At 32.1% G+C, this 14,030-nt stretch overlaps 1 protein-coding gene across 1 annotated transcript in view; it reads right to left on the bottom strand.

The window, feature by feature from the left end:
- Positions 1-257: 257 nt before the first annotated feature.
- RTKN2 (rhotekin 2) overlaps positions 258-14,030 on the bottom strand; it is a 63,139-nt gene continuing 49,366 nt past the window's right edge. Inside the window, exons 10-12 of the mRNA XM_016159181.2 lie at positions 10,789-10,954; positions 6,703-6,810; positions 258-5,436 (exon numbers count right to left, since the gene is read on the bottom strand). Coding sequence (XP_016014667.2) covers positions 4,901-5,436; positions 6,703-6,810; positions 10,789-10,954 — 810 coding nt within the window. The 3' untranslated portion in view covers positions 258-4,900. The remainder of the gene's footprint in view (positions 5,437-6,702; positions 6,811-10,788; positions 10,955-14,030) is intronic.

The following is a 14,030-nucleotide window of genomic DNA, read 5'->3' as shown; positions in this document are numbered from 1 at the left end:
CGGGTTGGAGATGGATTGTGATGCTCCCCGTAAGCTGCGGAAAGAGGTGTGGACTTTCATCCTACTAGCACTGGCAGCACATTTTTAAAAGTTCTTTTAAAAGTAACTAAAAATATCTGGATGGAGTATACGTATGTATATTATCTATAGTTTTATATTACATATATAAAACATGTTTTAATACTTGAGGTAAGTGAATGGATAACCCTTTTAATACTTTTCTCCCCTTTAATATAAAACTAAAATTGCTACAACTATTTAAGTTAAAATGTTTATTAAGAGGTATCCATTTGCAAAAACCAAGTTTTCTTTTGCGCAAACAAACAAATCTTGTTTCAACTCAGAAGAGTATCCATTTTGAAAAACACAATCTGTTTTGAAATATTGAAACACGTTTACAAAACAGCATGTCTATATAAGTCTTTTTTCAATCTATCTTTCCTTAGCAGTTACATTAAGAATTTACCATATTTCTTTCTCAAAGCAAACTGATGTAATTTAAAACACAATTTTCAGGAGGATTTGGAATGGGTATGCCTAACTTTCAAACATGCCAGAATTGGTATTTTTTCCCTATTCGAATAAATAGAAGTGCTTGTTAATATTTCTGTAATAGTTTAATTTTTGTTAATTGAGCCTTCAGGTATTTTGTTTATCTCAGCTCATTGGTTAGCAGGCCTCTCTTAAGAGAAACAGAAGTTTCTTCTAAAAAAGAACTGTTAAATATTTCTGGTCACACTACAGATTTAAAAATAAAATGTTGAAGTAATATAATTGAGCCAAGATTATTCAGCCTCTCCCTCCATCCTCCCCAAGATGCTCCATGGGAATAAATTAAGTACCGAGAAAGGTGCATGAAAATAAGGAGTCTCCTGGTGGCGAACAGCAACTGAGTTTCCCAGGTCCTTAATTTTTTATCAGAGTGACTTAAACCCTGGGGAAATTCTTCATCATTAACCTAAAACTAATTTTACATCAATGGATTTTTTTAAAAGTACACTGTAAGAAAGATTATATGCAAAAAATTTTAATAACTGTTAGTTATACCCAGGCTATTGAATACTGGTCTCACAATGACTAGCACCAGCTACTGGGTATGTCTTATCTGATTAAACTGACTTCACAACACTCTTTACTTCTATCATTGGAGTCCAGTGGGTACCTAAGGAGAAAAGCTAGAAAATATCTTTATGAATCAGGTCTTTTCATGTACAGAAATTTTAATCACATGACCTTGGGTTTCTTACCAATGTTTGGTACTTTAAAAACTATATAATCTGTGATATAACATTTTTAAATCTAGAAGCTTGATCCACATTTAATTAAAAAATAAAAAACATAAACAATGCCAATTATACAAGCATGTCACAGAAAATAACACACTTTACCATATCTTCAAATGAAATCTTGTCTTTTAAAAACTCAAAGGTAAGATCTTTTCTAGTAACTAAGAATACGCATGACCCAGAATAAATTGTTTTTCATATAATTGTTATTAGCAATGAAGCAGTTACAACATAAACATGTAAACATTTAAAAATAGTAATTTCTTTGAAATGTAAGTGCAAAAAGTCAACTCTATCTACATTATAATTTAAGTCTAATAGAACATTGAAGACAACTAGTAGAATACAAATGGTCATCAGTTAAAGTATAATTACTGTTCACTCTTTACAAAAACGAGTTTTGATGAATTCTGACCCACGGGACAGATATTTTTACTGCCAAAGCACCTCTCTTCTTCTCCATGGTACAGCACTCTATCTAGTAAAGCTGTTTCTCATTCACAGTAACACAGGTGATTGCATTCAAATTGCATTTAACATAAATTGCAGCAAACTGCCCTATAATTTCATTTTGGAATGAATTAATTTCATGTAGATGGCTGAGGTACTGAACATAAGAAAAGAAATATTTCACTGCTTAACCTACCATACATGAACTGTCTCTAAATCAAGACAGCTTCCATTTTTAATAAACGGTACCAGGTAAAACATATTTAGTAGGATCCTAAAGGGTAAAGATAAAGCATTTATAATAAATGGCTTTAGTTTTCCAAATACATGAAAATCCATTTAAAAGAAGTCAGGGGGCACAAACAGACAGTTAAGAAGAATTTAATAAAACTCACCAAGAGTTGGCATGCCTAATATTTTGAAAGACCATTTACCTTAGGAGTTATGCATTTATAATAACAAAATGCCTTCTTTGTCCTTGCAAGATATTTAAACAAAAAGTTCACCACTTTGTAGCAATTAAAAATAATACTGTCTTAATGCTGTTCTAAGTAATTTATATCCCAGAGCTTGAAATGTAAATGCAATTTTCTAAGATTTTATCTTCAGATCATCAGAATTATCATACCATAAAATCTATTCTTTCTATTATGTTTCTCTAATTATAATATTATCAAGATCTGACAGCTAACTTTCAAGTTTATAGTCTATATATCAAGAAACAAATTAAAAAGACAAACAAGGAATGTGAAAATCCAGCTCATAAAAAGCTGAAACATCTTTTATTACATGGCATATTTTTCTCTGTCATAAGCTTCTGGTTTAGGAAATGAGAAAACAAATATTCCTTTTGACGAAATGCTTAGCAAACTGTTTAACTCTGTATTTTTAGTTTTTTTTTTTTTTCCTTAAACTGTGGAAGGAAGGGAAGGAGGAGCCCCAACTTTGTATCATACATTTTGGGGGGGAACTGAACTAACATTTAATGAGCACAATGTCAAAGGAAGTACAGCAAAAGATTTCTGCCCAATTCCAAAAGCTTTGTAACATACAGTACGATGGGCCCCCAGAAGCAGCCTGAATAATTTGGTGGGGGAGGTGGTCCTTGGTCAGACTTCACCTTAAATGGTTCTAGAGAGAAGGGCTTCAGCCTTGTTTCAAAGTGCCCAGCTGAAGGTACAACTGCTAGGTAATTTCCCTATGAATAAATTCTTTTTCCTGTACAACTTAAATCCTTCTTGGTATAATATGCATAAGGAGAAATGACAAGAATATAATTTGGAAGTTTTAACACCAGTTTGTTATAAGGAAGGCTTCAACTAAAAAAAAGAAATGCTTAGAAGCCAGTTTCAGAAACAACTTTGCCTACAGCATATTCTAGTTTAATAATTTAATGACAATGACAGTCACAAATGCTGTCGAAAACAGCAGTGAGGTTTAAAAAATAAAAATTCGAGCAACAATATCCTTTAGGTTTTTAATATGCCATTTACTGAATTGGCAATCATAACAGAAATTTATGGTTAGAAAAAATGAATCCTACCTTTTTAGGCTTTCATACATGTGATTGTTTCTAAATTGTATCAGGCAAGCATATGGGGTTTCCTTCTCATCAAATACTATGTCTATCCTGATGTCCCCAGTCACAAGAGACCTTTTGTATCATTGCTCCCTCGGGTCCCAATTCTTACTAGAGTCCTAGGCAAACACAAAAGCAACCTGGCAGTTACATCATTCTATAATAAATTAGACTCTACTATCTAAAAATAATAAAAGGCTTCATTTAAATTAATGTCATTTTTTTGGTCAAGTTTTATTTTACTTGTAATAATGTAGTTATGATCCAAATAGAGTTCTTACAGGCTTTAAAAAGATCTCTAGGGATTACATACAGGGCAGTAATTTCTTACTTCTTGCAATGACACTTAGGCTTCACTGTGATTTGAGATTCTTAGTGCAGTTGCTGACGCCTTATGGAAACTTTTATTTGGAAATTCTGATTAGATCTGTAAAATTGTCCAGCTCTTGTTTACAAGAAGCATTATTATAAAAGATGAATTTGTTGTTGTTGTTGTTCCTTTAACATACTCAACCTCTTGCTATTTATTCCTTACTTGATTTCATAATTCTGTTTGGGTCACTATGATTAGTTGCTATGGAAATTACCTCCTATGGAAATGCTTCCAATGTCATTATTGTAGAAATATGACTTTTAATGAGTAATAGCAATAGCAAATATCAACCTTTACCAGAAAAAGAAAATCTAAAAATTTTAAAAAGGATTAATTCTGAAAATTATACCCCATGGCCCACTTTTCTGATATTTTTGAATCAGCCAACTGCTTTTTAAAGAAGTATTCAATGAATTTTAAGGTGTTAATCGGCTACTCACTTCCCCAAATTCCAATGTCACAATGGAAATTAGCACCATGCATAGGAAAATGAGAGTGAAGAACATTTCATTTACCTTTTCTCTAACCTAATAAATGTTATGCTTCACTTAAGAGAATTAATGCGTACAGGATTTCAGGGTTCATCAAGGAAACAACTTTGAATAGCACAATACAAATTTCCTTTAAAGATGAGGAATTTAATATTCCAAAATTTACCCCAGGAATTTAAAGGTCAGTGAGTTAACTAGTGAGTTAAACAATAGATGAGAGTCAGTGAACTATTATTAGATGAAAATTCTAGAATGATACGAAGAAATTTTGGGGGGAGATTCTGTAATTTGTGGTTTGAATAAAACTTTTGAAACATTCCATTAGTATTAAAATTCTCACAGTTAGAACATGGCTCATATTTAACACATTTTAAATTACTAGGCAGTCTCTCCCCAAATAAATTTTAATGCTTTCTTCTGCCTAGTGCTTGTTCACTGCCTGGTACTAAAATAGAAATAACTTAACCTCTCCAACAATTAGGATATTGTCTAGAAATTGTCCCTTGCATACTGCAGGGGAAATCATTTATATTCTAAAAATCAGAAGTAAAAGAGAAATTCATTTCTTCATTATAAAATATTTTTATTCCTAATAGCTTATTATTGATATAAATAACTATATTATTTACCTACATAATTTCATATTACTACATCTATAGTGCTTCTGAATCAAGCCTCACAGTTACAGATTTTGTTAAGTGCTTTATACATTAAGAGTTTTTTATCCTTGTGCTTGCAACCATGATCTAGGGTCCAAAATGTCCTTGATAGATTTCTGCCTTGGAGATGGCACTGGCTTGGCTTCAAAATTGGTTTTAGTGTCTGTGTGTTCACCATCGGTTAAACCATTTTTCTTGGCAGGAAGGAGTTTTCGAGGAGCAGCCATTGGTTTCTGTAAGTGATGCATTAGGGTTGACAATTTGGTATCCAAAGGCGAGGTCTGAGATACACCTGTTTTTTCCCAGTTGTCCTTAACCAATTGATCTCTGTTGCTCTGTGCTTTTGAGCTGAATGGAGCTTTATCAGAAGGAGGAAGGGGAGCTCGTCTCTTTTTACCTTTCCCATCATGTAACTGCTTGCTTGCGGAAGACAATGTATTTTTCTGGATGACGACTTGATGATTACCATCAAATAGTGTGGCCAAAGGAGGTGGTGAGGATTCTTCACGCTGACCAATAAGGAACTGTCCATTAGTCTCTTCAATTTTTTTTTGTATTATATCAGTTAAACTTTCAAGTTTTATAGGTGAATCAATACCTGTAACGATTTTAAGGAAAAAATTCAAAACAGTATATATTTCACTTAAGTGATTATTTTCTAAATAAATATGCTATCCATAACAGTCATCAAAAACAGACTATGATAAGCAAGTGAGTTTTTTTTTACAAGCATTTATTTGTAAAAATAATCATACCAATATAACAAAAACCTAAGGAGATCATGCTCTGTATCCTGCATGCACACACATGGACACATGCATAAACATGTGTATTCCTAAGTAAATGAGTAAAACCCAGCTTTCAAAGGAGTAGAGCTACATCGTGTTTTTAAAAAATTCTATAGATTCAGTAATTATTAAATAACTTTCTTAGGATTTAAATCTATTCTGACTATTAGGAAAGAATGGATTATAATTTTATAAAAGCCTAATAAGTAAATTGGGACGAATACCTGGATTGCTATTCTCTCCTGTAGACCTGAAAAGTCTCTGTTAACAGGATAAAAATACAAAATCAGAACCCAGAGAAATAGAATAAAGCCCTGATAACATTTTGGTGATGAGAATGCTGAGTGAAATTTTCCTTGGCAAAAATAAGAAAACAGAGATAAATATTTATTGAATGAATCGACGGTATTTTAAAATATGCAAACTCAAATGTATCATTTTTAATTTAACACTGAAAAGTATACGTGAGTGCAGAGACATTGGTGGCAAAATAAATCAGAATTTGGTATTGACTTGTGCTTGTTCACAACACTGTTCACTGAGACAATCCTACAAAGACAACTAAATATCCTTCCAAGTGTGAGAAAATGGAAAGAATATTAATGAGTCTAGGACTTTAAAATTTTCCAAAGTATTAAACTTAACCAATTTTTTTTGGCCTGAGATGAAAGCTTTATTAATATTCATTTATCGACATTACTTTCAAGCAAATTTAATAAAACATAGAAAAAAATTACTGAACATGATTACATTTTAGAATCTGCAAGTTTACATTTTCAGAATTTTCATCAGCTACTCGGCTAATATTTATTTTCAGTGCACCCTTATTCATTTTGAAGCCTTAACATTTCTGTTTGATCTTAAGCATTCAAACTAAGAAAAATGTGTATTCATTAATTTTGTATTAATTCATCTATTAAACATGAGTTCCTTAGTCTATAATCATAGTCTTTTTTCATTCATTTTGACTGTGCCTTGAAAATTTTAGCATTTTAATGTCAATAGAATAAGCTGCTTGAGTATGGACAATGTTGTTTTTGTTACCCTGCAGCTTAGAAAAGACAAACCCCACTTACTCATATCATGGTAGACTGAAGTCGCCTCTTTTGTCAAGAACAAAGGTGGTTTCCGTGGTGACATAATCTCAATTTTCATAAGTTCTTCACAACAATGCTTCCATTGGCCTAAGAAAGATAGAAAAAGGCAGCCTAGTTTAAAACCTAAATGTGGGAACATATATTTCATTTCCAATAGATATTGGCACATTTTTCACTTTGAAAAATAACAGTGAGTTTATAAAGCATTACCTTAAATAAGCCAGAGAAATCGATTACTAGCCATAATTTCAAGGTCCAAGTCTTGGCATGAAAGTAATCTATTTTAAAAATAAAGTTCTATGCACAGATATACAGCTAAGATCTCTAAGCTATTAAATACTGTACTGTTTCACTAAATGGCCAATAAGTAAAATTTCTATTCATGGAAAAAGTTTGTATAAGTTCTCTTCTTTTAAATATTAAATTAAAATGTCCAGTATTTAGACAGTTGAATGGTAAAAATCAACTGAAATATAGTTACCTAAGAGGAAGCAGAAAAACAAATAAGGAGTGGAGGTTCTCAAAAATGATTTTAACTTTGAAAATTCTAATTAAGAAATAAAAATTGGTTATTAACGGTTACCTCTTCGAGATGATTATCATGCTTTTAAAAACTCATATAACTTTAGAAAAACACTGTACTTTCATTTAAGTAAGAGGTATATAAAAGTCTATTACTATGAAGACAGAACACTCAACATTCTAACTGAATTTAATTTATCTTAGGAAGGACACTTTAAATAAAGCCACTGGGCATTTAAAATAAAAAAGTACTCTAGAATAAGTTGTTTCAATTATTAAATTAAACTTTAAAAGTGTGGACATTAATTTTTCTTTAAATTACGTTTTACTATTTTCATCTTAAAATAAAATTCTCAAATTTATTTCTTCTAAGTGAATATAAATAAACCTAACTTTTCCATATTTATCACACACCTGCTGGATAACTAACTATATGAGAAGCCATGTGTCTATATATTTATATTATAAAAGTTTAAGTTATTGAAGTTCGCCGTTCTTAAATTCTATCTTACATCAGTAGAAAAGAAAATGTAAATACACGTGTCTTTTTAGTCTGATTTATATCTGTATTGCTTTTCTTTTTATTATAGTCTCAATCTCTATATTCAATATCCAATTTAGTTTTTTCCGTGGCTTAGAACTAAAGACAATTCATGTTCAGTCAAATTATTCATTTTTGTTGTTTTAAGTCTAATATACAATCACAGTAATACGGTAATACATGCACGAATTTTACATATGTCATCTTAAATTGTTAAACAACATAAAAAAACCTTTTAGTATGTTTTATTACAATATTAAATACAGAATATTATAAAAATTTCAAAATAACCCACATAGCAACTCATAAAGGGAATAAAATCTTGAGCTTGAAGCTTCAAAGGTTGCTTTGCAGAATTTAAATCTAGTAGGATCTGAGCTCTGATAACTTATTCCTCCCCTCTACTTCCTTTTTTAGGTAAATATATAAAAGCCAGCTTTTCCTTTTTGGGGGCAGAAAAAAAGGCCATATCTAATGGAAAAATAATGAAACACTTTAAACTAGCAAACATTTCTCTGTCAAATTATAAAGTGCAGTATTTTCTCTATATTGACAGATGAAAGCTTTTGATGGTTAAACTGGTAGCAGAATTCTAATCATGCTGAAAATTGGAATATAAAGTCACATTATCCCATATGTTTCTGAAGTCAGAGGTACAAAAAATGTGATATGTTCACTGGTCAAGACTTTACGATTGAAGCATTTTACCAGTGAACAAATTGGGATGCAGAGTTATACATGCTACCAATATGCTAACATAAAAATAAAGATCCAGTGTGAAATACTAAATGAATGTTTTATTCATATAAAATCTATATACTGAAGATGCTGCCCACAGTATTTATGGTTATAATATTCCCGATCAAAATAATCTGTTACACTAAACTGCATATGTAACAAAATATTTACATTATCAAATATTTGAAAAAAATTTATTTTTGACCCACCACTCCAAGCTCTCCCCTTTTTGATCATCCAGAGCAAAGTGTCACCCCCCCCTTTAAATGTTTATCAGCTTTCCAATATCAAAGATTAACTATTATATCTCCCTTGCTTCCCAACCTCTCCTCCTCAGGCTGTTCTTCCACAGGCTAAACAGACCTAACTCCATTAATGTTTTCTCACGATTTCTAATGATCTCATCCTCTTCACTTTCTACTTTTAAGCAGAGTCAAATAATTGAAATTTGCTCTAAATATTAAATTACTCTTATTTGTTCTGCCCTGACTATCAACCTTCTACTTTGTTCTACACATTGGTTTTCAGCTAAGATCCCAAGAGGCTGCCCTTATCACTAGGAAGGTGAAAACTTTAAGTGCAAGTCAATCTCTAGGGTAGTATAAACACTTCCATCTTTGCTTCATATCTCTATACATGATGAATTCTAAAGTGCAAACTTAATATAATTTATACTTTAAAAATTAGCCAGGTATTATCCTAAAAGCATTAAGTACTAAAGAAATAGCCAGATTTGAGAACACTGTTGTCATCACTTTCTTATTACTTTGACAGTACAAAAATGCCATGAGATTCTTATCCTTCCAACTTCTCTTTTAGCATGATAAATTATTTTATATAATCTGCAGAACGAAAACAGATCATCTAGTAATAGTTGATATCCAGACTATAATACCTGGCATTTTTACCTCCTTTTACCCCACCTTCCTGTTTTTTATGTACATAAAAATTATAAAATACCAGAATCATTTCTAAAAATAATATAGCCTTTTGTAAGACAGACTCTCTAAATCAGAGCATTTGGAAAAGCAGTTAAAATTTTAGCTGTGATCAGCAAACGAAAGGAAGTTGTTTTTTAAGCAACACCTAAGATCAGCTGAAATTTTAAAAGGAAAAAATGTAGTGCACAATGATAAGCATGGAACAAATATTTAAACATCTATTGAGTGCCTAGGAACAGTACTTAAGGAAAACACGTCCTAAAGAATCCAGAAAGGCCAGGGAGGGAATCCTCTGGTTCCCTGCAGCAAACCAGACACCTCTTCAAGCCTCGACTTTCTCTTCTTTAGAGCAGAAGGAAATAATTTCTACATCACTGGGTTGTTATGAGAAATAAATGAAGCCATATGGTATGTGGAAAGTAATCAATAAATTCAGTTCCCCTTTTTGCCCCCTCCCTAACCATCACTATATCTAACCAGGCCATGGGTCAGAGTAGGTTTATAAAACTTAATCCTAGGAATGCAAACATGAACTATCATAGAGTTCCCAAAAATAGCTTGTAAGAAATCCTAAAATTTCTCTAGGGTTCTTCCTAGGAGTTGCAAAAGTACCTATTGCCTGGAAATGTCTCTACTTTGTAATTTTATAGAAACAGTAGGCTTAATTTGATTAGAAATAGCCATTATCAATAGTCTACATTTTCAACACACGATTTCAGTATTTTCCTGTTGATAAAATTCCTCCTTAAATTGAGAACATTAGAGCCTCAAATATTTTATCTACTGGAACTCTATTACATTACTGTCACATTGTTTTCATAATTCATGCCATCGGACTGTGTTATTCAAACAGAAAAACCATAACCATAGTTTAAAAAAAAAAAAAACTTCTTTGGATGATGTCCATGATGATATTATAATGAATCTGGAGTTAACAGAAGGTTACGGAAAATATGAGCCTCCTTCTGAACATTTCAATATTTTAGGATCTATCCCCTACACAAGTTTTTTATTCCTCAAGTGGCTTCTTATCCCTTTGATCAAGCATATTGCCTAAAGCAGTTAAAACCTAATATTCTGAGAAAATGTGGTCTAGTTGTTTTAGGGACCAGAGGAACTTACAGTAAGAGGTGGGGATACTATACCCAGGCACTGGGGAGAAGCTGAGAGAAAAGCATCACTACGTTGGTGATATACCACTGTTTTATTCAAGAGCATAACAACTTGATACAAACTATAAGATTGCAATTTTAATATTTAGATTGCTGTGTGCATCCTTTTGTGCTATGAATATACTACTAGAAAATCTAAACATCAACTTACTAAGATCAAAGAAATGCTGCCAGAAGGCTTCCATCCACTTCTGAAGGTCTTCTTTATTTTCAGCTGCAAAAATATGCGTTATAGCCTGTCCAGCTGCAGGATTGATGATGGAGAAATTATGGATTCTTGTCTTGGCATTCTTATCTACTGCCCGAATTCTGGTTTCCTAAATATTAAGACAAAATTAGTGTTTTACAAGGGACTATTTCTGTAGTGATCAAATGTTTTATTGCTTAGCTACCATATTTACACCACGTGCAATTATAATCTTATTGCTGATCATTTGAAATTTAAAATACATAATTTTGAGAATTTTCAATATTAAACTCAAATCTAAAAGGTTTTTTTTAAAAAAGCTTTACATTAAAATACTGAATAATGTTTCAAAATATGTTACATATTGCATTTATGTTAAATTATGAGACTAAAACATAACCTGTTTTGATCTCTCAGTTTAAGTAGGAGTTTGCTGTCTTTTTTTATATACATCTTAAAATCTGCAATAAAACAAGTATAGCATGTTGTAACTGTAGTGTGAATTATGTTAACTATATTTTCAACAGTAATAAAATAGGAGAATCAGTAAAGTATGTTTCTTATTCTAATATGAATAATATACAGTGTTATCAGTTAAAGCAGTAAAACCATAACTTAGTATTTACTGCAGCAAAACAGGTTTTCCTCATTAACATTTATTACATATATAATATTCATTTACAAAGCCCATAGCCAAAGAGCTATAAAGTAATATAACCCTCATAATGGTAAAAATTATTTTTTCAAATGCTGAATGCAAGACTAGAACAAAGGCAATGCTTTCATTCATGTTGATAGTCTAAATCTTTTTTCTGAGTGGTACAAAGTATGACATTATAGTGATAGTTATCATGTCTACGTGTAGAAGAGAAAAATCTATTCACAAGTCACACACAGGCACTGTGATGCCACATGACAAGCTAGCAAATACATGTAGTTTCCAAGGAATATGTGGGGAAAAGTCTAGAATAGAACTATCTATCAAGCAAAGACAGGGACTTGGATGCCCAGATAATGACTGATACTACATTATTCTAGAGCAGTTCTGTCTATTAGAAATAGAATGTGAGCCACATATGTAATTTAAGGTTTTCAAGCAACCATATTAAAAAAAAAAAAAGTAAAATAACAATGGTGAAAAATTATGTAATGATTATTACATTATTTAAAAATAATGTATTTTACGAGACTTATGTCCAAAATATTCAAATACTGGATAAAGATTTTTTTTTGAGATATTTTACATTCTCTTTTCACACTAAATTTCAAAATCCAGTCTATCTTATAATTTATGGCACATCTCAATTCGGATCAGTAACATTTCAAGTGCCTTACAGCCACTGATGCCTGTGGCTGTTCTAGAGGAGTAAGGGTAAGCCTACTGTAATGTGTGCTGAACAATATCTGGCTAATTAAGAATGGGAAGAATGCTTGAGTGTGTTGAGTAGAGTGAAGAAAGACTGTATGTAGAGTCAGACACCAAAACCAACATACTCATATAATGACATCTATGTGGTCATTATAGAAGTAGCAGAGTTAGAATGAAAATCTATACGTCCCCTGAAAAATGGACAAGTGAACACCATATATACTACATAAGAAGTTCTTTACTGAAGGAATTCTTATTCAAATCTCATGAGGAAAAATATGTATGCTGTATGTAGTAGCGACATAACTTTGAAACTTTGGAGCATCACAAAATATAAGGATGGTAATCATCTTACAGATAGCCTATCCTGTCATTTTAAAAATACAGGCATGAGTTCAGAGGATTATAATAGACTAAAGACCAGCATTGTAATTTTATCACAATAGGCTCTTTTTACATTCTTATGCATTAATAAACTTTGTGAATTAACTCTTTTAAGTAATTATTTATATCTAAAAAATGCTACCCTGGGGTGGCTCCATAGTGTAGCTGTTAGCATGTCTGCTTTACATGCAGAAGGTCTTGGGCTCACGCCCCAAGTGTAGCCACGGACTGTACCCCGGGTGCGCCAGGCCCCCGGTGCACACTACCACGAGTGTGTGGGAGGAGATCCCCTGCCTTCAGAAATCTAGTTCTTAAGGTGAAACAGCAACATCCATAGGTCAGGGGTGGAAGTAGGGGCAGGGGGCGATTAAAGAGGGGAGAAAATGCTACCCTAAGGGGCATCTTAGAGCCTGAAAATCCATGTAACCAATTTCTTTAAGTTTAAAGCTTATTATCACCAGCAGAGAATGATTTCACTTTTGGAAGAATGTGTGATATGCTTTTATATCAGAGTAATTGAAGGCTGACTCAGTGAGGGGCAAAGGGAATCCTCTATTGCTGTTGGCACTCAAAAAACATTTCCAAACAATAAAACACAAAGTATTCTTCATATTTTGCTGAAATTGTTGCTGAAATTGTACTTTACTCCATCCAAATCCATTTTAACACAAACTTCTGACTACCTTTTGTATGTAGGATTAAAGTAGATGCAACTTTTAAATAAGTGTGATTTTGATAGATAAGTATGTACATTTTTAATAACACCAAGATATCATTTTAAACGAAAAGAAGTATGTAGAAAATCCAATGAACTGAATCATTTACATCCTTCAAAGAGAATACAATGCAATAATATAAACTGCATACTCCATTAACTCTGGTAACCAAAAACTACCACTATTTTTTTTTTAAATGTGAGGTTTTTAAAAGGTGAAAATGAAACATAGAATAGATTGGATATGAAATTAACTTCTATATTTTATCACCCAAAATAATTTAACTAATGGAAAATTTCTTAAACTAAAAAGCTGTATGTCAAAGAAAAAGTGATTAAATAGAAAGCTCATGCAAGCTGTTTTTCATTGTAGGCAAAGTATCAATAACAGTGCTCAGGACTTCACTTCTCAAACAAGGAATGAGTTAGAAAATACAAGGTGAATTTCAAGACTGTCACTGTTATAGGCTCACAAAATGTAGAGATGATGGAAGTATCTTTCCTTTTAGCATAATATGAAAGGAAAGAATTTGGGCATGTTTGCCCACACTGTTTCTGCAACCTGAAATACTGCCACTAAGTGACAGAAAAGTATTTAATGAATAAAAGAATGAGAAAAAAAGAACTCAGATAACGACAAAGTTTTACACTGATAGACTGAGATCCTGAAGAGACTCTCTAATCCAACTCTCTAATTTACAGGTGAGGAGACTTATGTTCTGAAATAAGTGTTCTATC

The sequence above is a fragment of the Rousettus aegyptiacus genome, unplaced genomic scaffold, assembly GCF_014176215.1.
Source record: "Rousettus aegyptiacus isolate mRouAeg1 unplaced genomic scaffold, mRouAeg1.p scaffold_m13_p_6, whole genome shotgun sequence".
Taxonomy (NCBI): domain Eukaryota; kingdom Metazoa; phylum Chordata; class Mammalia; order Chiroptera; family Pteropodidae; genus Rousettus; species Rousettus aegyptiacus.
Note: the sequence above shows the minus strand (reverse complement) of the source record. Positions and strands in the feature narration are given on the sequence as shown.